The sequence below is a fragment of the Mauremys mutica genome, chromosome 8 (genome assembly GCF_020497125.1).
Source record: "Mauremys mutica isolate MM-2020 ecotype Southern chromosome 8, ASM2049712v1, whole genome shotgun sequence".
In the NCBI taxonomy this organism is placed as follows: Eukaryota; Metazoa; Chordata; order Testudines; family Geoemydidae; genus Mauremys; species Mauremys mutica.
In genome coordinates, this window is record NC_059079.1 from 66,624,486 (window position 1) to 66,645,852 (window position 21,367).

Here is a 21,367-nt window from a genome sequence, read left to right on the forward strand (position 1 = left end):
TGTGATAGGAACACTAACAAACAGAATCCACAATAATTCTTTCCTCCCTAGCACTTCAGCAATGTACTTAGTGCTGCATAACCTTCAGATAGGAAGAAGTTAACAGGGCAAGAAATGTCTGCTCTCATTGGCTCTAAAATGCAAGCTTGTATTGAAAGCTATGTTTTGAAAAACAGGTGACAAAGAAGATGACAGAACGGAAGTAGTATGTTTGTTAAACCTTAACTCTACGGTCATACAATTCTGTTTAAGAATTTCCTTTAGGGAAGTTTAATATATGAAGACTTAAAAAAAGAGAGAATTCTACCATGTAATCTCTAATGGGTTCATTAGTAGCAAACTTGCATGTTTTTTCCATTTAACTTTTGGGGATAGATTTAGTTACCGCAGCTGATTTGAGCCGCTTTGGAGCAATGCAAAGTAGCTCCAGTGTATTGGTCAGATAACAAAAAGCAGATGCAAATCTGACTTATCAGAACAGCACAAAGAAGCCAGAGTGCGCTGCTGCACTGGGCCCTTAATTTGCCACTGAATTATTTGTTTAATGCTTCCAGAGAGGGTACTATGACATTTAAATTGAATGATTTCTAGGCAAACATACCAAAGTAAACTTCCAAGATATGAAATTGTGGCATTTATAGGTAAAGTAGAGCTTCAGTTTTATAAATTCTGATTATCTACAAAAGTATGGAGACAGACTGTGCCACAGAAAAGGATAGGGGGAGTGACAGAGGCTGTTTGGGTCGTCAGAAGAAAGGTGATAAGATGGTCAGTGGAAAGACAGCATAATATGTCCATATAATACATATGGATAAAACTAAGCCATATGTTGTTTCATGTGATATCTAATTTAAATATTGGGCTTTGTGTGTACATATACATTTTAGTTTTCTTTTGGTTTCAGACTCTTCTAATAAGCGTAAGTTGAACATCTGCCAAAACTTATATTTCAATATTTTATTTCAATTAGCGGTAAAACCACTATATGATGATTACAAATGCAGCAATCAAGAGTATAATGTAAACTGTCTTGTCCAATGTTTTTAATTTGCTAATGTATTCGATCTCGTGACAGAGACAAATTTTTCATTATAGTAGGTAACATATACCAACAAGTAAAATCAGTTGCAATTAATGAATTTCTAAATACATTCTGGCCATTTGAAAAAAATACAGTTGCAAAGCAAAAAGTCACAAGAGCCATATTATGACCTTGTTATGTCACTCATCGTTTTCTTAGGTCATGTTTACACTTAAAACGTAGCAGCGATAGCACTTCAGTGTAGACACTACCTATGCTAACGGGAGGGCTTCTCCCATCGAAATAAATCTTCCACTGACCTAGCGCGCGCTGTGTGTGTGTGTGTGTGTGTGTGTGTGTGTGTGTGTGTGTGTGAGTGAGAGAGAGAGAGAGATCAGTATAGCTCTCTCTCTCAAGGGGGTGGATTTTTCACACCCCTGAGAGACATTGCTATTCCAATGTAAGTTCCTAGTTTAGACCTTAATGTTACCCGAAATTGGGTCAGCTACTAAGCTTAAGGAGGACTAATGACCCACCAGAGTTTGGCAGAAAGCAGCACGTTTATTATATCGACAGCTAAGCTCAAAAGAAGGGGGGGAGAGGGTGTCACACTCACACTCGCATACTCACGCTCCCAGGACAGGCATGGCACTGGAGATGTCAGGATCCTTCAAGGTAAGTGTCCCACAGCACAGTGATGGATGTTGCGATGAAGGTAAGTCTTCCCGAGGCACGATGGAATGCAACGCAGTGAACCACTGGCCAGGACCAGGCGAAGGGCCTCCATGGGAGGTACAAGCTTGTGAGTGCACCCCTGAGCACATGGCCCCTTCCCCTTTTAAGGACCTGCTCCTCATGGCCTGCGACTAGAGATGACTTGGCTGTGTCTGGTTGGTCACACTCCATCTCAGCCAGTGTCCATGCATTGGGTGTGTGAGTGCTGCCTAATTAGAGTCCCAGACATCTTGTCTGGAGCTCTTCTGATCTTCCAGCTGTTTAAGCAGCCCATTCATCCCACAAACATTCCAGGAGGGAGGGGTGGGGGAAAGCCACTTCACAGGTATTTAAAGAGGGAGAGGAGACAAAAGGCGGGGGGGGGGGGAGTGTAACAGACCTTTTGAGCATACAGGTTATACAGAGCATACAGATTACTGCTGCTCCTACAACACTTATAAGTACGGATGCATTGGAAACTCAGCAGATTTTGATCTCCAACCAAAATACATATGAGCACCGTTTGCGAATGGTCAAGATTCAGATACACTAAGTTATGAATAAGTGACCAATTGGAAAAAAGTCTTGCCAGTTGAACAGACAATGCCAGAAGTTGCCAGCTCTTTTTGTTTGGCCACTCCCAATATGTGCATGGCAACAGCTATCTTCATCAAGGATCTCAAACACTGTTTTTTTATTTAGAGATAATACAGCTCTTTGGGGTCTAATTTACACAGAACTTGTCTACCTAGTGGCTCAGTTAAATTTTCTGCCTCTAGGATGCAAGATTTTAATCAAATTTTCTGTCTCTAGGACAGGGGTGGGCAAACTTTTTGGCCCGAGGGCCACATCTGGGTGGGAGATATTGCATGCAGGGCCATGAATATAGGGCTGCGGGAGGGAGTGTGGGGTGTTGGAGGGGGTGTGGTGTGCAGGAAGTGGCTCAAGGCAAGGGGTTGGGGTGCGGCAGGGGGCTCAGGGCAGGGGGTTGGGGTGCAGGCTCCAGCCTGGCGCCACTTACCACCTTGAGCGACTCCGGGGTGGCAGCGGCACGCAGCGGGGCTAAGGCAGGCTCGCTGCTTGCTCTGGCTGCATGCCGCTCCCAGAAGCGCCTGGCACCACGTCCCTGCAGCCCCTGGGGGTGAGGGGAAGGGTTCTATGCGCTGCTCTTGCCAGCGGGTACCTCCCCCGAAGCTCCCATTGGCCACAGTTCCCCGTTCCCAGCCAATGAGGGCTGCAGGCAGTGGTGCCTGCAGGCGAGGGCAGCGCGCGGAGCCCTCTGCCCCCTCCTTCTCCCCCAGGGGCACGGCCACAGGGGTGGCAATCCCACGGGTCAGATCCAAAGACCTGATGGGCCGGATCTGGCCCTTGGGCCATGGTTTGCCCACCCCTGCTGTAAGATGCTCATTTATCAGTTTCTTCATTCCTTTGAACTCAGAACTCATTTTCCTTTGGACATTTTCCTCAGGATTAGCAACTCAGCAGCACCTGCAAGTTAAAGAACTCCAAGAGAATGTGTATGAACTCAGATACATCATGCCCAAAAAACAAGGCTTGAAAATAGCTGGCATCCATCCATACATTGTACCAGCAACTCTGAATGAAAGCTGAGCTTCTGGCAATTAAGGGCAGGTCTGCACTACAGAATTACTTCAGTATAAGGAAGTAGGGAGATGCTCTCCCATCAACACAGTGCTGTGCACATGAACGCTTATGTCAGTGTAAGTTACGTCACTCAGGGGGGTGTTTTTTGACACCCCCAAGTGACAAAAGTTTTGCTGACATAAGTGCTTGTGTAGACATGGCCTGAGTACCTTTCATAGACCTGAAGAAGAGCTCTGTGTAGCTCGAAAGCATCTCTCTTTCACCAACAGAAGTTGGTCCAATCAAAGAAATTATCGCCCCCACCTTGTCTCTCTAAGTATTGTGACAGACCCAGGCCAGTGGGGTACAGGAGTCTGGTAGAGGGCAAATATACTGGTCACTGGATGAGTAGTTTTCTGTTCCCTGAGTGCCCAGAGCAGGGGCTGCACTAGAGTAATCAGGAACTTGCTAGAACCAGTTAAGGCAGACAGGCTGATTAGAACACCTGCAGCCAATCAAGGCAGGCTAATCAGGGCACCTGGGTTTAAAAAGGAGCTCACTCCAGTCAAGTGAGGGGGATGCAGAGGAGAGGAAGTGCATGTGAGGAGCTGGGAGCAAGAGGCGCAAGGAGCTGAGAGTGAGAGGGTGTGCTGCTGGAGGACTAAGGAGTACAAGCGTTATCAGACACCAGGAGGAAGGTCCTGTGGTGAGGATAAAAACGGTGTTTGGAGGAGGCCATGGGGAAGTAGCCCAGCGAGTTGTAGCTGTCATGCAGCTGTTACAGGAGGCACTCTAGACAGCTGCAATCCACAGGGCCCTGGGCTGGAACCCAGAGTAGAGGGGGGGGGCCCGGGTTCCCCCCCAACCTCCCAACTCCTGATCAGACACAGGAGAAGTTGACCCAGATTGTGGGGAAAATCACCGAGGAGCAAATCTGCCAATAAGCGCAGGACCCACCAAGGTAGAGGAGAAACTTTGTCACAGTATCTAGACAGGAGGACAAAGCCACGTCTACAAGTACAGTGCCGCTGTAGCATGTTTGATGAAAATGCTCTATGCCAAAGGTAGAGAGCACTCCCATCAGCATAATAAAACCACCATGAGCAGCAGAAGCTCTTTCGCTGACACAGTGCCATGTACACAAGTGCTTATGTCGGTGTAACATATGTCACTCGGAGTGTGTGTGTGTGTGTGTGTGTGTGTGTGTTTTTCACACCCCTGAGCAACATAATTTATGCCAGCATATTCTAATATCTAGGTATATAGGACTGAAATGCAAAATGATCTTTGAACTGAGGTAATGAGTTGAAAACAATAAATGAAATTCAATTAAAATATAAAGTGGTTCACATCGGAATAAGTGATTATCTAGACTGGTGATCCTTGCTGGGCACTCATACTAATGTGTGATCTGAGTTGGGGTAGAGTTTAATAACACAAAGCAAGTGGTTTATGCAGTTGTATAATCCTGTTTAAGGTCTGAGCCATCTATTCAGCTCTATCTGGCACAAATTTGGCCTTACTTGGAGAACTGTGCTCCAGTAAGGGCATGACATTTCAGAAAAGAAACTGAAGATGATTCAGAGGAAGATAAAAAGTTTATAACTGGTTTGGGAAACAAAATCTACGCAGAAAAGCTGAATGAACTAGGCATGTTTTGTTTGGAAAATGACTAAGGGGAGATAAGTATTTGATGACTAGTGAAAAGATTTAATCCCATGTGCACTTTATAACACCTTTCTCTATCTACTATGGCAAAACTAACAGTAGTAGCTTAATGTACAGCAGGGAAAATGGAGGTTAAATTGAGCAAACGTTATATCAAACACGCTATCAATGGAGGTTATGGAATCACCATCACTGAAATATATAAGCTTGCCAACTGTTAGATGACTATGGGGTAATCAAAATCAGTCTAGCTGCAGTGGAACAGGTTAGACCAGATTTGTTCAAACTTCCTTCCCACAAAAGGATTCCACAACTGAGGTTAAGTGGAGGCTGAAATCTTAAGAACTTGAAGAACAATGGACACTGGAGTTATGCAAGCACTAAACACACTTTTTACACAGCTAATACCATCCTGGCTAAAATAATTCTTGATGTTATAATTTATCCAGTTCCTTTTGTAAAGGTAATAGGGAAGATATTTGTGTCTCTCAGGCACTCAGAGTGCTTGACTCAACAGCCCTCTTCATGAGGAAGTACAATAAGCCCTGGGAACTCTATGGCATTAAAGCCAGTCCACCAGAACAGAAAGTGCCTCTTGTAGCTTTTACATAATTGCTGAGTTTCCTACCTCGAGTTCCTGGTGGACAGGAGCATATGAAATGATTGACAAGATCAATGCAGGTTCCTCCATTCTGGCAGGGCTGGAACTGGCACTCATCCACTTCGTATTCACAGTTGACTCCTTGGTACCCTGGCACACACTATCGGTATAAAAACCAAACAAGTGTAAATCTTCACCCAGCACGAACACAGTAGCATACTTTGAGACTGACACACCCTAGGCTAAAACAGGACAAAATAGTCCGTGGGCCAAATGCTGCCCTCATTAGTTGCAGTGCAACATCAGTGATTTCACTGGAACAGCAGAGGTAACCAAGCACAGAATGTGACCAAGGAACTATTGAATGTCTGAAGGCGAACAATCTTGCTCCTGTGGACAGCTTACAGGATGCACATGAGAGAGACAAGGTGGGTGAGGCGATATCTTTTATTGGACCAGCTTCAGTTGGTGAGAGACACAAGCTTTCAAGAGCTCTTCTTCAGGTCCAATAAAATATATTACCTCCCACACCTTCTCTCTCTAATATCTGGGGACTGACATCGCTACAACTACATTGCATATTAGAATCTCACATGACACTCATGGAACTCCTGATTAGATTCAGCTGCTGTAGAAGTTGACTTGTGTTTTAAGTGTTATGTAAATGCAACCCCCTCAGGAAATGTGCCTCCAAGATCCTGCATGTATCACCATTCTCAAGGGCCTGGGAATGAGGGTTGGACACAATAACCTCTGGAGTCAATCCACGCAGCCCTGTATATCAGGGAGAGGACATATAGACCCCACTTCCCTAGCAAGATGAGCATAGGAAATTTTGTAATATGTTCTAGTTTATTTTCATGTAATCACAGAAGTCAGGGATGGGAGAGGTGAAGAAATCCATCCCCCTGGCGGCATAACATTTTAGTAACTAGCTACCATATCGCCTTATACTGAATACTGTCCACTATCAGCCGGAAGGTCCTTCTGGAGTGCTGCCTCCCTCCCTACCAGTATCCAAGTTTCATCTTATTCTCAGGTGTATTAGCTGTGTTTTTCGCCACATGAAACCTTGTTTTGCTGTTTGACCACATTTCTAATAGCTTTAGAGCTCTTTGGACTATGACTAACTAGTACATAGAACTTTTCTCTTTAAATTATAATTGGAAAATGTCATTAACATGGCACTTATTCGCCTCTAGAAGGAGCAAGGACCCAACACCTTCCTCTACCCCAGGGGTTCTCAAACTGGGGGTCGGGACCCCTCAGGGGGTCACGAGGTTATTACATGGCGGGGGGGTCGCAGTCAGCCTCCACCCCAAACCCCATTTTGCCTCCAGCATTTATAATGGTGTTAAATATATAAAAAAGTGTTTTTAATTTATAGGGGGGTTGCACTCAAAGGCTTGCTATGTGAAAGGGGTCACCAGCACAAAAGTTTGAGAACAACTGCTCTACCCTACGAGGAGACACACACTGGTCTTTAATTGTCACTCTTTGCTTACAGTAATTGTCTTGGGTAAGTCTTGTGCATACCAAACACAACTTGAGTAAGGGTATGTCTACTCTTGCAAAGTTTTTGCACTATAAATTTCACCGGTGATAGGGAATCGGTGAAAGTAAAGGGCTGGTTTGTGTACTCACTTAATTCCTCAGGGGTCAGAGAGTGTTTACATTAGCAGCACTTCCACTGAAGATGAGAGCAGCACTCTAGGGCAGCTATCCCACAGTGCAGCTCTCTCAAGTTTGAGGATGGGTCTTGTGGGAAGGGCGGCGGGGGGGGGGGTGATCACGGGCATCCTGGGTTCCTGCACAGCCTTCTTTCCCCAAACACTGATAAGCTCCAGTAGCTCAGCATGGCTCCAGGCAGGGGATCACTTGCTCCCTGGAGCAGGCATTGTCACCTGGCCAGATAAGGGAGCACTTGACAAGAAAACAGGAAGGGGAGTTTCAGAGTTCCCGGGGCTTTACAGGGGGAGGGGTGGATGTCTGTTTACCTGGAGTAAGAGCAGCTGAGCTGCTGGCTAGAGTGGTTGCCTAGGCACTGTGGGACATCCTCTGGAGGCTAAAAGCTGTGTAAACAGGAAGAATGTGTCTTCACTTGCACATCACCACAAAGACATCACCGATAAGAGCTGTATGCCTCTCATGGAGGTGGTTTTCTTTTTGCGGTGAAACTTCTGAGCGTTGTTGCAAAAAGTCATTGGCAAGTGTAGATGCTCCCATGGTTTTTGAGCAAAAAGAGAGACTTTTTCTGCTTTAAACGGCAAGTGTAGACATGACCCAGGTCTCGGTGTTATTTGGGAAATGATCAGATACACTTGCAAAGGACCTGGTAACCATTATGGGAAACAGATCACAGTAAGAATGATAGGATGTGAGTGAAGATCTGTACAATGAAAATGGAGGTTAGTAAGAGCTAAGCATCTTCCTTTTGTCCCTTATGTATAATCCAGCTTTACCTCACACTGATATCCCCTGAGATAGTCACTGCAGGTGGCACCGTTCTGGCATGGATTGGAGTTGCATTCGTCCAACTGCTCTTCACAGTAGCTGCCAGTGTAGCCCATGCCGCATTGGCAGCGATGACTGTTTCCCACATCAAGGCAAATACCAGAATGTTGACACAATTGGTCTACGGGGACTCCTACAATAAAAATTAATTAAGCCAAGTAAGCAGCCATCTCAAAGTAACATTTTGGAGAAAATGCTCCCAAGCACCCTCATAGTCACGAGTTCACCTGGGAATACTTACAGCTAGACCCAGCCTACACAAAACTACTACCCCAGGAACTATTCTTTAAAACAAGACTGCTCACCCTGACAAAGAATCACCCAGATTCTGGACAGGACATTGCCACTAGCCCCATGGCAGACAATGACTGGCAATGTCAGCTTGGATACTTTTATTAATATCACTAGATATTTTGCCACTTGGTGAATCTCTGAGTCTAAAATGTACATAAAACAAAGTGTGCAAAGGCTGGTTTCCACCCCATTCTCATCACCTGCTGGAGAGGCCCTTCTCACCCCTTGTATTGAGAATACCTCTTCCAGACATTCTTGGAACCAGAATTGGATTTGTTCCAAGATGACTCTTCTAGGAAGACTCTGGAGCACATTCCATTAGCATCAGATTTTTTCCATCTGCATTATTTGAATTCGGTAATGGAGTATGGGCCCAAAAGTTGTAGGCAGATGAAGCAGCTACTGACCAATATCCCTCAACCACATATTTAAGGCATCAGATGTGTAACAGACCTCTTTCACCTACAAGGAGGGCAGGGTTTCAACTTGGTCTTTTGGGGATTCACCCGAAGGGCACAAAAACAAATTAGTCCAACAGTATTCAAAGGGACAGCCCTTATGGAACAGAGATTACTGAAACCCTGAACACTGAAAAAAAAATCTGATGAGGTTCAACAAGGACAAGTGCAGAGTCCTGCACTTAGGAATGAAGAATCACATGCACCGCTACAGGCTGGGGACCGACTGGTTAAGCAGCCATTCTGCAGAAAAGGACCTGAGGATTATAGTGGATGAGAAACTGGATATGAGTCAGCAGTGTCCCTTGTTGCCAAGAAGGCCAATGGCATATTGGGCTGTATTAGTAGGAGCACTGCCAGCAGATAGAGGGAAGTGATTATTCCCCTCTACTCGGCACTGGTGAGGCCACACCTGGAGTATTGTGTCCAGTTTTGGTCCCCCCACTACAGAAGGGATAGGGACAAATTGGAGAGAGTCCAGCGGAGGGCAACAAAAATGGTTAGGGGTCTGGGGCACATGACTTACGAGGAGAGGCTGAGGGAACTGGGGTTATTTAGTCTGCAGAAGAGAAGAGTGAGTGGGGATTTGATAGCAGTCTTCAACTACCTGAAGGGGGATTCCAAAGAGGATGAAGCTAGGCTATTCTTGGTGGTGTCAGATGACAGAACAAGGAGCAGTGGTCTCAAGTTGAAGTGCGGGAGGTCTAGGTTGGATATTAGGAAACACTATTTCACTAGGAGGGCGATGAAGCACTGGAACGGGTTACCTAGAGAGGTGACGGAATCTTCATCCTTAGAGGTTTTTAAGGCCTGGCTTGAGAGAGCCCCGGCTAGGATGATTTAGTTGGTCATGCTCTGAGCAGGGGATTGGACTAGATGACCTCCTGAGGTCTCTTCTAACCCTAATATTCTATGATTCTGTGAACACAGACTTAGGGGAGTGTGAGCTGTTGCTAGCTTTCCCTGAGAACTAGTCCCTAACTAGGGAGAAGAAAAAAGTGTTCAATAAACAAACTGAAGGAATCAGAGGGAGTTTGGACTTAATGCTTCAATGGGTGGAAGAGACAGAGGGTGTCTGGGGGCCATATCTCCTTATAAAACCTCACCTAGAGCCTTCCACAGCTTAATACTGCTTCTCTGTGGCCCCATAAGGGCCAACATGTCCCAGATTCCAAATGCATCTCAGGAAAGGAGATCCGCAATGACAATACTTTGAGAACTACTGTTTGCTACAAGCACAGAAGAGCACTACTTACCCCTCTGCGAAGCAGCCACCTGACAGGAGACGTTGGGCACATCACAATAGGTGCCAGTCCAACCAGGTGGACAGATGCATTGAGACTGGGTTCTCCTCTGGACGCATGTGCCTTTGTTCTTACAGGGAGACTTGCTGCACAGATCCATGAGTGTCTGAAAAAATAGGTCAAACAACTGAGAAGTAGAAAAACAGTATTCAAAGCAGTAAGGTGGAGACGGCACTGCAAGGAAATTCCCCGGTCACCTAGCCAGCCAACTCCTTGATAGGACCTGTCTCTAAGTCCCTGAATCCAAACAGCGCTTGCAATGTCAGTTTTTCACCTTTGCCCCTCTATGCCAGACTGGGACAGTGTCACCTGCCTGAGTCTTCCTCTCGATGAAACCAGAGAGATACCTGGCCCCAAGAGGGTACTCTGATCTCAGATACATGCTTCCTTTGTCCACGCAAACTCAGCAGAACTGATGTTCCAAGCACTGAGAAAGGAAGCATGCTGCCCACTTTTGAGCTCTCACCTGGGACCCTCCCTGACCGAACCAAGGTGATACATGCCATCAGCAAAGTGAGCAGGCGGACAGAGAAGTAATATTACCAATGGAAGCATGAAGATTTAATTTCAATGACGATTTGTTAAAATGTTTCTCACATCTAAGCCCTTGAAGAATCATTTTTGCCTCTTCCTAGGCTCCCTCCTTCACATTATCAGGAAGCCTCAGTAAGTCAACAATCCCAGAATCCACATTTTTCACTGAATCCCCACACCCCAATTTCTTCCTTTTCCAGAAGGGGAGTGAGATGTCAAAGTCATTTATGCGCTTTGCTTCCAGCACCTGCCTCACTAGCTTCCCCTGCCTATTTATTCCCCCCTTTGCAAGAGCTCATTCTTTCTGAATTCTCCTGCTTTCCTGCAGTTTCGTTCAAATCTCCCCAACATTCCACACTCTTGGTAAAGGGATAAAAGAATAGTAGGCTTATTGATTTCTTAAACATAAACAAGGAATGCATTGTTCAAATAAAGAATTTCCAATTCTGTATGAAAGACACAAAACAACTGAGTTCACACTCAACTAATTAGGCTTGCCACGCCAACATATCTGTTCCGAGATAACAACAGAGATAAGGTGGGTGAGGTAATATCTTTTATTGGACCAACTTCTACTTGTGAAAGAGACAAGTTTTGGAGCTAAACAGAGCTCTGCTGGGACCGACCAGCTACACCACCACTCCAAACAATGATCTGAGGGCTTGGCTATACTTACAAGTTGCAGCGCTGGTGGAGGCTTTCCAGCGCTGCAATTACACCCCGTCCACACTTGCAGGGCACAACCAGCGCTGCAACTCCCTGGCTGCAGCGCTGGCTGAAAACCCATCCCGGCAGGGGTATAAGGAGTGCAGCGCTGGTGATCCAGCGCTGCTCAGCAGGTGTGGACACTCACCAGCGCTTTAAGTGTCCTCCAGGGAATAAGGAGTTATCCCAGAATTCCTGTTCAGCCACTCTGCTCATCAGTTTGCACTCTACTGCTCTTGCCTCAGGTGACCCGCCCTTTAAATGCCCCGGGAATTTTAAAAATCTCCTTCCTGTTTGCTGCAGCCAGGTGTGTGTGGAGTGCAATCAGTTAATCTTTCCAGGTGACCATGCCTCCACGCGGCAAACGAGCCCCAGCATGGAGCAATGGCGAGCTGATGGACCTCATCAGTGTTCGGGGGGAGGAATCTGTGCAGGCACAGCTGCGCTCCAGCCGTAGGAATTACGATATCTTTGAGCAGGTATCAAGGTCCTTGCTGGATAGGGGCCATGATCGGGACGCGCTGCAATGCAGGGTGAAAGTTAAAGAGCTGCGGAGTGCCTATTACAAAGCCCGCGAGGGCAATCGCCGATCCGGAGCTGCCCCCACGACCTGCCGTTTTTACAGGGAGATGGACGCGATACTTGGGGGTGACCCCACTGCCAATCCCAGGACAACGATGGACACTTCTGAGCAGGCTGGGGGACAGGAGGAGGAGGAGGCGGAGGTGGCGGGGGGGGGGGGGGGAAGGAAACCGCGAGTGAAGCTCCTGGGATGGGGGAAGACACCCCAGAGTGGGCATGCAGCCAGGAGCTCTTCTCAAGCCAGGAGGAAAGTACCCAATCGCAGCAGCCAGCAGTTGCAGAAGGACAAGCAGAGGAGCGGGTTACCGGTAAGCGGCTTTTATTTTCTGGGTGGAAATGTTTCTGGAGAGGAAGGGGGGTTATGGCTGCATGCATGCCAGACTAGAATAGCCCGTTGATGTGGTCTATCACGTCGCGGTAATCTGCTTCAGTTATCTCAGCAAAAGTTTCAGCCAGAGCGTGGGCAATATGCCTGCGCAGGTTTATAGGCAGAGCCACTGTGTTCCTTGTCCCAGTCACGCTGACGCGTCCGCGCCACTGTGCTGCGAGTGGGGGGGGGGACCATTTCTGAACACAGGCAAGCCGCATAGGGTCCCGGGCGGAATCCACATTGCTGTAAAAGAGCCTCCCGCTGTTCCCTAGTGACTCGTAGCAGGGAGACATCTTCCAGGATTAACTCCTGTGAAAAATGTTGGGAGACTCTTTAGTGAAGAGACAGGAAGATAGTGAAGATCACCCCTGCAGCTGCATCTTCACTCAACCCCTCTATCACTCCAGATTACATGAAGCAACCAGCTCCCCTCTATCAATCAAGCCCCACTTCTCCCTCTATAAGCACCCCTCACTCACCATTTCGTGGCTTCTGTTGTGTTATGTGTGTGGGAAAAGAATGCTAAAGTGAGAACTCCCTCAGTGTAACAATTCATGTCTGGAGATAGTGAATACAATGCTGCTCCTGTTAAATGTTGTCATTTCTGGGTTTCTACAGTGACCTTGACTACTGGACTGAGCAGATGTTCCACAGCACAGAGGCTGCACAATTTGAGAAAAAATCCCCGAAAGAGCAAAGAGGACATGCTGAAAACTGTTCTTCAACACTCTGCTAGAGAGAGTAAAGAATTGAAGGAGTGGAGAGAAAAGGAAAGCAAGATCCGCCAGAGGGAAAGCAGGAACCGGCAGAGAAATGCAGTGGCCAAAAGGAAAAGCACAGAGCAGCTTCTAAGCATCCTGTCGCGCCAAGCGGACTCTATCGAGTCACTCGTTGCCATGCAAGCAGAGCACTACCGTGCTATTCCGCCCCCGCCCCGTCCCAAAGCTTTTTGCCTTGTGCCCCAATGTCAGCTCAAACCACCTTTCCCCAGCATTCAGGTTCTTACCACCACCAGCTGCCTCCAACACCTGTACGTTCACCAACCAGCCCTGATACCTACCACCCTTACCCTCTGCACTCAACCCCCATCACCATGCAGTATATGCACCCTGAAGTGCAGGATTCATTAAACAGCACTCCAGACAGGGCATATGCAAACTTGTGACTGTACAGTTCACCAACCCACACCCCTGCCCTCTTGTGTTCATGAAATGTTGTGTGTCTGTCTGTCAAGGAAGTTTTTTTCTTTTCAATAAAACAATTCTTGGCTTTGAAAACAGTCTTTATTATAGCAGATAGTGAAAGATACCTTAGCCCAGTAAAGAAAGAGGCACTGCAAATCATTTTAGGGATAATAGAATAACAGTGTAAACAGTGCAATTCACTCCCATGCAAGGCAGCAAACATTACTGTTGGCTTTCAGCCTCAAATTCTTCCCTCAAGGCATCCCTAATCCTTGAAGCCCTGTGCTGGGCCTCTCTATTAGCCCTGCTCTCTGGCTGTGCATATTCAGCCTCCAGGACTTGAACCTCGGTGGTCCATGCCTGACTGAATGTTTCACCCTTCCCTTCACAAATATTATGGAGGGTACAGCAAGCGCATATAACCGCGGGGATGCTGCTTTCCCCCAAGTCTAGCTTCCCATAGAGACATCTCCAGCGAGCTTTTAAACGGCCAAAAGCACACTCCACAGTCATTCGGCACCGGCTCAGCCTGTAGTTGAACCGGTCCTTGCTCCTGTCAAGCTTCCCTGTATAGGGTTTCATGAGCCAAGGCAGTAACGGGTAAGCGGGGTCTCCAAGGATCACAATGGGCATTTCGACGTCCCCTACTGTGATCTTCCTGTCTGGGAAAAAAGTCCCTGCCTGCATCTTCCTGAACAGGCCACTGTTCCGAAAGATGCGTGCATCATGCACCTTTCCAGGCCAGCCTGTGTAAATGTCAATGAAACGCCCGCGGTGATCCACAAGCGCCTGGAGAACCATAGAGAAATACCCCTTACGATTAACGTACTCTGATGCCAGGTGGGGGGGGGGCAGAATAGGAATATGCGTCCCATCTATCGCCCCTCCACAGTTAGGGAAACCCATTTGTGCAAAGCCATCCACAATGTCCTGCACGCTCCCCAGAGTCACGGTCTTTCTTAGCAGGATGCGATTAATTGCCTTGCAAACTTGCATCAAAACGATTCCAACGGTCGACTTTTCCATTCCAAACTGGTTCCCGACCGACCGGTAGCTGTCTGGAGTTGCCAGCTTCCAGATTGCAATAGCCACCCGCTTTTCCACCGTCAGGGCAGCTCTCAATCTTGTGTCCTTGCGCCGCAGAGTGGGGGCGAGCTCAGCACACAGTCCCATGAAAGTGGCTTTTCTCATACGAAAGTTCTGCAGCCACTGCTCGTCATCCCAGACTTCCATGACGATGTGATCCCACCACTCAGTGCTTGTTTCCCGAGCCCAAAAGCGGCGTTCAATGGTGCTGAGCATTTCCGTGAATGCCACAAGCACTTTAGTGTCGCACGCAGCAGGAGAATCGATATCGATATCATCGTCAGACTCCTCACTGTCACTTTGGAGCTGAAGGAATAGCTCGACTGCCAAACGTGTTGTGCTGGCGACACTCATCAGCACAGTCCTCAGCAGCTCGGGCTCCATTTCCCACAGAAATCGCGATTCACACACAGAGCAGAAAGACACTCACAATGGCGCCAAACGTTGCCAGAAAGACAGAATGCTGGGATGTGAAGCGATGCACCACGGGGCGTTGGAACAGGAAGCGGAATGACCCACACACTTCCTTCCCCTTCCCACAATACTCAGCGCCAAAACGGCGCCAAAACGGGACGAGGTGCTCTGTGGGATAGCTGCCCACAATGCACCTCTCAATACAGCGCTGGAAAGTGCTGCAAGTGTGGCCACACTGCAGCGCTGGTAGCTGTCAGTGTGGCCACACTCCAGCGCTGGCCCTACACAGCTGCATGACCAGCGCTGTAACTCCCAGCGCTGCAACTTGTAAGTGTAGCCAAGCCCTGAGATGACAATACACCTTTACCAGTTTAAGTGCTTTCTCAGCACCTAAATGTGAATTACATCAGCCTCCTTCTCAGACAGATTTGGAAGACAAATCTGGATTGTCAAGTATGAAAGGACTGAACTCGGGATTATATCCCCTCATCCATGTTTCAGTCCTTTCTTTTCTGGGCTTAATCTGTGACCTTTGCACTTGTAATAAGTTATTGGTTACTTAACATACAGGTTTCTATAGCTTCTCATTCATTTTATTTAGTCCTTGCTGTTCTAGCTCTTCATTAATTATATCAAGCCTACTTTCCACAGAGACAAACTATAACATCTGCAGCCTGTAGTCTGTTAAATCCCGCCAATGGTGTTAGTAAATTCCGGGAGTCTAGAGTTCCTTTTCATAAACAATATGTGTTATGATATGATCAAACTCCTTCTTGTGTTCATTGTGAAAACAGAAATTTTCTCAGAGGTCTACCCAGTAACATTAGGAAGCAGGAACATTAAGTATTTTTTCAACCAATCACAAGGTACATGATGGCAGCAGAGGAACTACTGAACTTTACAGTATTTTGGGACTATCTTTAATACTAGGTTTCTTGGGCTGTGGCTACACTTAGCACTTCAAAGCGCTAAGTGTAGTCAAAGCACCAGCGCTGGGAGAAAGCTCTCCCAGCGCTGTCCGTACTCCACCTCCCTGTGGGGAATAACGGACAGCGCTGGGAGCCGCGCTCCCAGCGCTGGGGCTTTGACCACACTGGCGCTTTGCAGCGCCGCAATTTGCAGCGCTGGAGAGGGTGTGTTTTCACACCCTGCTGCAGCGCTGCAAATTTGTAAGTGTAGCCAAGCCCTTGGTGAGGTTTTAAGTAGTGTGCAGAGACTCCATAGGCCAGGTGTTCAGACGGAGAAGTTCTCGTCTTCTACATTTTATTTTCATGGCCTCTGTAAATGGCAAAGGCTTTATAATCATACTTCTCTACATTCTTGGACACCATGTTGTGTTTTCTATTTAAAAAAAAATAGTATTAAGTATTCTCCTGTGTGGGTGCTTGTAGCCATCATTGGGTTATTTCTCATGTCTGACTAAATATCTTGCATTAATCAGTTGTTGTTGGGGTTTTGTTTTGTTTTTTATTAATTGGCAGAATCTAGTAGCCAACCTGCTAGGTTAAGTGTCAAGCAGTATACCTACTATAAAGTGTTCCAAAAATTGCTTATGGTATTACAAAGCCATGTAAGCATAAAGGAAAGTTGCAAATTTCTCATGAAGTTGCAATCTTTGCCTGGCAGTTTTTATGACACTCCCAGATTGTCTATAAATGACAGAAACAACAAGGAGTCTAAGAAAAGAATAAATGGACACAAATCGGACATCAGGAATGGTAACATACAAAAGCCAGTAGGAGAACACTTCAATCTCCCTGGACATTCTATAACAGATTTAAAAGTAGCCATCCTTGAACAAAAAAACTTCAGAAACAGACTTCAAAGAGAACCTGCAGAACTACAATTGATTTGAAAAATTTAACACCATTAATTTGGGCTTGAATAGGGACTGGGAGTGGCTGGCTCACTACAAAAAAGACGGTTACTCACCGTAGTAACTGTTGTTCTTCGAGATGTGTTGCTCCTATCCATTCCAGTTAGGAGTGCGCGCCGCGCGTGCACAGCTCTTCGGAACATTTTTACCCTAGCAACTCCGGCGGGCCGGCTGGGCGCCCCCTGGAGTGGCGCTGCTATGGCGCTGAATATATACCCCAGCCGGCCCGTCCGCTCCTCAGTTCCTTCTTGCCGGCTACTCCGACAGTGGGGAAGGAGGGCGGGTCTGGAATGGATAGGAGCAACACATCTCGAAGAACAACAGTTACTACGGTGAGTAACCGTCTTTTCTTCTTCGAGTGATTGCTCCTATGCATTCCAGTTAGGTGATTCCCAAGCCTTACCTAGGCGGTGGGGTCGGAGTGAGACATGGCAGAGTGTAAGACTGCGGAGCTGAAGGCTGCATCGTCTCTGGATTGCTGCACCAACGCGTAGTGGGAAGCGAAGGTGTAGACAGAAGACCAGGTGGCCGCTCTACAAATGTCCTGCATGGGGACATGGGCAGGAAGGCGGCCGACGAGGCTTGCGCCCTCGTCGAGTGAGCGGTGAGGCGGCATGGTGGCACGCGAGCAAGCTCGTAGCATGTCCAGATACATGCCGTTACCCAGGAGGAAATCCGCTGCGAGGAGACCGGCTCGCCTCTCATGCGATCGGCAACCACTACAAACAGCTGGGTCGAACGCCGGAAGGGCTTCGTCCGCTCGATATAAAAAGCGAGGGCCCTGCGGACGTCCAGGGTGTGAAGCTGTTGCTCACGAGGTGAGGCATGCGGCTTCGGGAAGAAGACCGGAAGGAAGATCTCCTGATTAAGGTGAAAGGCCGACACCACCTTAGGGAGGAAGGCCGGGTGTGGTCGAAGCTGCACCTTGTCTCCGTGGAAGACGGTGTACAGTGGACTAACCGTTAGAGCATGGAGCTCAGAGACTCGTCTCGCTGATGTAATTGCGATGAGGAAGGCTGTCTTCCAGGAGAGGTAGAGCAGAGAGCACGTGGCCAGAGGCTCGAAGGGCGGTCCCATCAGCTTGGCCAGAACGAGGTTCAAATCCCAGGTCGGAGTAGGACGCCGCACCGGCGGGTACAAATGGTCCAGGCCTTTAAGGAAGCGGGAAACCATCTGGTTAGCGAAGATGGAACGACCTCCTATGGATGGCCGAAAGGCGGACACTGCTGCCAGGTGCACCTTCAAGGAGGAGACCGCCAGACCTTGCTCCTTAAGATACCAGAGGTAGTCCAGGATGGTAGGGACAGGGACTACGAAGGGATTGAGGCCTCGTTGATCACACCAGAGCGCGAAACGCTTCCATTTCGCAAGGTAGGTGGAGCGAGTGGAAGGCTTTCTGCTCTCTAGCAGGACTTGCCGCACTGCCTCCGAACAGTCCCTCTCTGCATGGGTCAGCCACGCAGGTACCAAGCTGTAAGATGGAGGGACTGTAGGTTCGGGTGACAGAGCCTGCCGAAGTCCTGTGTGATGAGGTCCGGCCACAACGGGAGGGGCATGGGATCCCGAACGGAGAGCTCAAGCAGCAGGGTGTACCAGTGCTGCCTCAGCCAGACCGGAGCTACGAGTATGATGTGGGCCCTGTCCCTCCGAAGCTTCAGTAGCACTCGGTGTACGAGCGGGAACGGAGGGAAGGCGTAGAGGAGGTGATCCGTCCAGGAGCAAAGGAATGCGTCCGACAGGGAGCCTGGCGAGCGACCCTGGTATGAGCAAAACAGGTGGCACTTCCTGTTCTCCTTGGAGGCAAATAGGTCTATCTGGGGAAACCCCCACCTCCGGAAAATTGTGTGCACCACATCTGGGCGAAGAGACCACTCGTGTGAGAGGAACGACCTGCTGAGATGGTCGGCCAGCGTGTTCTGTACTCCTGGAAGAAATGACGCTTCCAGGTGAATGGAGTGGGTCATGCAGAAGTCCCACAGGAGCATCGCTTCCTTGCAGAGGAGGGAGGAGCGGGCTCCGCCCTGCTTGTTCACGTAGAACATGGCCGTCGTGTTGTCCGTGAAGACTGCCACGCAGCGGCCTTGCAGACGGGCGCGGAAGGTGTGACACGCCAAGCGGATCGCTCGCAGCTCCCGGACATTGATGTGGAGAGCGAGCTCTTGGGGGGATCAGAGACCCTGGGTGTGAAGGTCGACCAGGTGAGCCCCCCATTCCAACGCCGAAGCATCCGTGGTTAAGGTGACGGATGGGCGAGGAGGACGGAACGGGACTCCTGCACACACGACCACTCGGTTCAGCCACCAGCTGAGCGACGCGAGTGTCGGCTTAATGACGGTTACTATCATGTCTATTGAGTCGCGGTGCGGGCGGTATACCGACGCCAGCCAAGATTGAAAGGGGCGAAGGCGGAGCCTCGCGTACGCCGTGACGAACGTACAGGACGCCATGTGGCCCAGGAGGCGCAGGCAGGACCGAACCGTCGTCGTGGGAAAGGTAAGAAGGTCCTGGATGATGGATACCATCATCTGGTGCCGAGAGCGTGGGAGGCAGGCCCTGGCCAAAGTGGAGTCGAGGACCGCTCCGATGAACTCCACCCGCTGTGATGGAGCTAGAGTGGACTTCTCGGCATTGATGAGAAGGCCGAGGGACCGAAACAGGGATAGTGTCTCTGACATCTGGGCCTCTACCAGCTGTCGGGATGCCCCGGGAACCAGCCAGTCGTCGAGATATGGGTATACATGAATGCGACGACGGCGGAGGGCTGCAGCGACTACTGCCATGCATTTGGTGAACACCCTCGGCGTGGTGGACAGGCCGAAGGGTAGCACCGCAAACTGGTAGTGCGCACCGTTGACCACAAAACGCAGGTAGCGTCGATGGGGAGGGTAAATAGCGATATGGAAGTACGCGTCCTTCATATCGAGGGCGGCAAACCAGTCTCCTGGATCCAGGGAGGGAATGATGGTCCCCAGGGTGACCATGCGAAACTTGAGCTTGAGCACATACGCGTTGAGCTCCCGGAGGTCCAATATGGGTCGAAGTCCTCCCTTCGCCTTGGGGATGAGAAAATATCGGGAATAGAATCCCCTGCCCCGCATGTCGTGCGGCACCTCCTCTATGGCACCCAAGCTCAACAGAGTCTCGACCTCTTGTAGGAGGAATTGCTCGTGAGAGGGGTCCCTGAAGAGGGACAGGGAAGGCGGGTGGAAAGGAGGGGGCGAAACAAATTGAAGGCGGTAACCGAACTGGACTGCACGAAGCACCCAGCTGTCCGATGTTATTTGGGACCACGCCGGAAGAAAGTGGGCAAGGCGGTTGCAAAATAAACGGGAAGGATCCAGGAAAGAGACTGATGGGCCGTCCTCGGGCGTCCCATCAAAAGGCCTGTTTGGGTCCTTGAGGGGCCTTGGAAGGCGCCTGGCCCTGGTTGCGCCTGTTGCCCGACGGTCTTCGGCGACTCAGGCCGGGACACCTGCTATTGTAGGGTCGCGACCTAGGCTGGTTAAATGGCCGGTAGGGTTGCTGCCGAAAGGACCTTCGCTGGGTAGCCGGTGTGTGCATACCCAGAGTGCGAATGGCTATGCGACCGTCCTTCAGGGTCTGAATTCTGGAATCTGTCTTTTCAGAAAACAGACCCTGAGTGTCGAAAGGTAGGTCCTGCAAGGTGTACTGTACCTCCGGTGGCAATGTGGAGGACTGCAACCAGGAGATACGCCTCATGGTTACTCCTGAGGCCAGGGTTCTAGCACCTGAGTCCGCGGAGTCCAGAGCGGCCTGGTTGGAGGACCTGGAGGACTTCTTGCCCTCTTCCAGGAGGGCCGTGAACTCCTGGCGCGAGGCTGTTGGGATCAGCTCTGTGAATTTCGCCAGACACACCAAGATGTCAAAGGTGTATCTGGCGAGGAGGGCCATCTGGTTGGCGATTCGGAGCTGGAGACCCCCTGCCGAATAGACCTTTCGGCCCAACAGGTCCATGCGCCTCGCTTCCTTGGACTTCGGCGCAGGGGCTGGCTGACCATGCCTTTCCCGGTCATTGACCGACTGGACCATGAGCGAGTCTGGTGCAGGATGGGTATATAAGTACTCGTACCCCGTGGGGGGGACGGAGTACTTTCTTTCGACACCGCAGGCGGTGGGAGGGACGGACGCCGGTGACTGCCAGATGGTAGTGGCATTTTTCTGGATAGTGCGGATGAACGGCAAGGCCACCCGCACTGGAGCCTCCGCTCCAATCACATTCGTCACCGGGTCCTCGTCCTCAGTGACCTCCGCTACCGGTAGGTCGATAGCCTTCGCCACCCGGCGAAGGAGGTCCTGGTGGGCCCGCAAGTCAATAGGCGGAGGGTCTGCCGTAGAAGCCCCCACCACCGCCTCGTCTGGTGAAGATGACAAGGAGAGCCCTTGGACCACCGCCTCCGCAGGTGGGTCCTCGATGGGGTGGGCAGCTGACTCGGACCG

General features: G+C 49.4%; 1 protein-coding gene across 1 annotated transcript in view; it reads right to left on the reverse strand.

The window, feature by feature from the left end:
* Positions 1-21,367, reverse strand: part of NOTCH2 (notch receptor 2) — a 159,674-nt gene that overhangs the window by 21,909 nt on the left and 116,398 nt on the right. The window contains exons 19-21 of the mRNA XM_045026116.1: positions 10,111-10,264; positions 8,051-8,235; positions 5,616-5,748 (exon numbers count right to left, since the gene is read on the reverse strand). Coding sequence (XP_044882051.1) covers positions 5,616-5,748; positions 8,051-8,235; positions 10,111-10,264 — 472 coding nt within the window. The remainder of the gene's footprint in view (positions 1-5,615; positions 5,749-8,050; positions 8,236-10,110; positions 10,265-21,367) is intronic.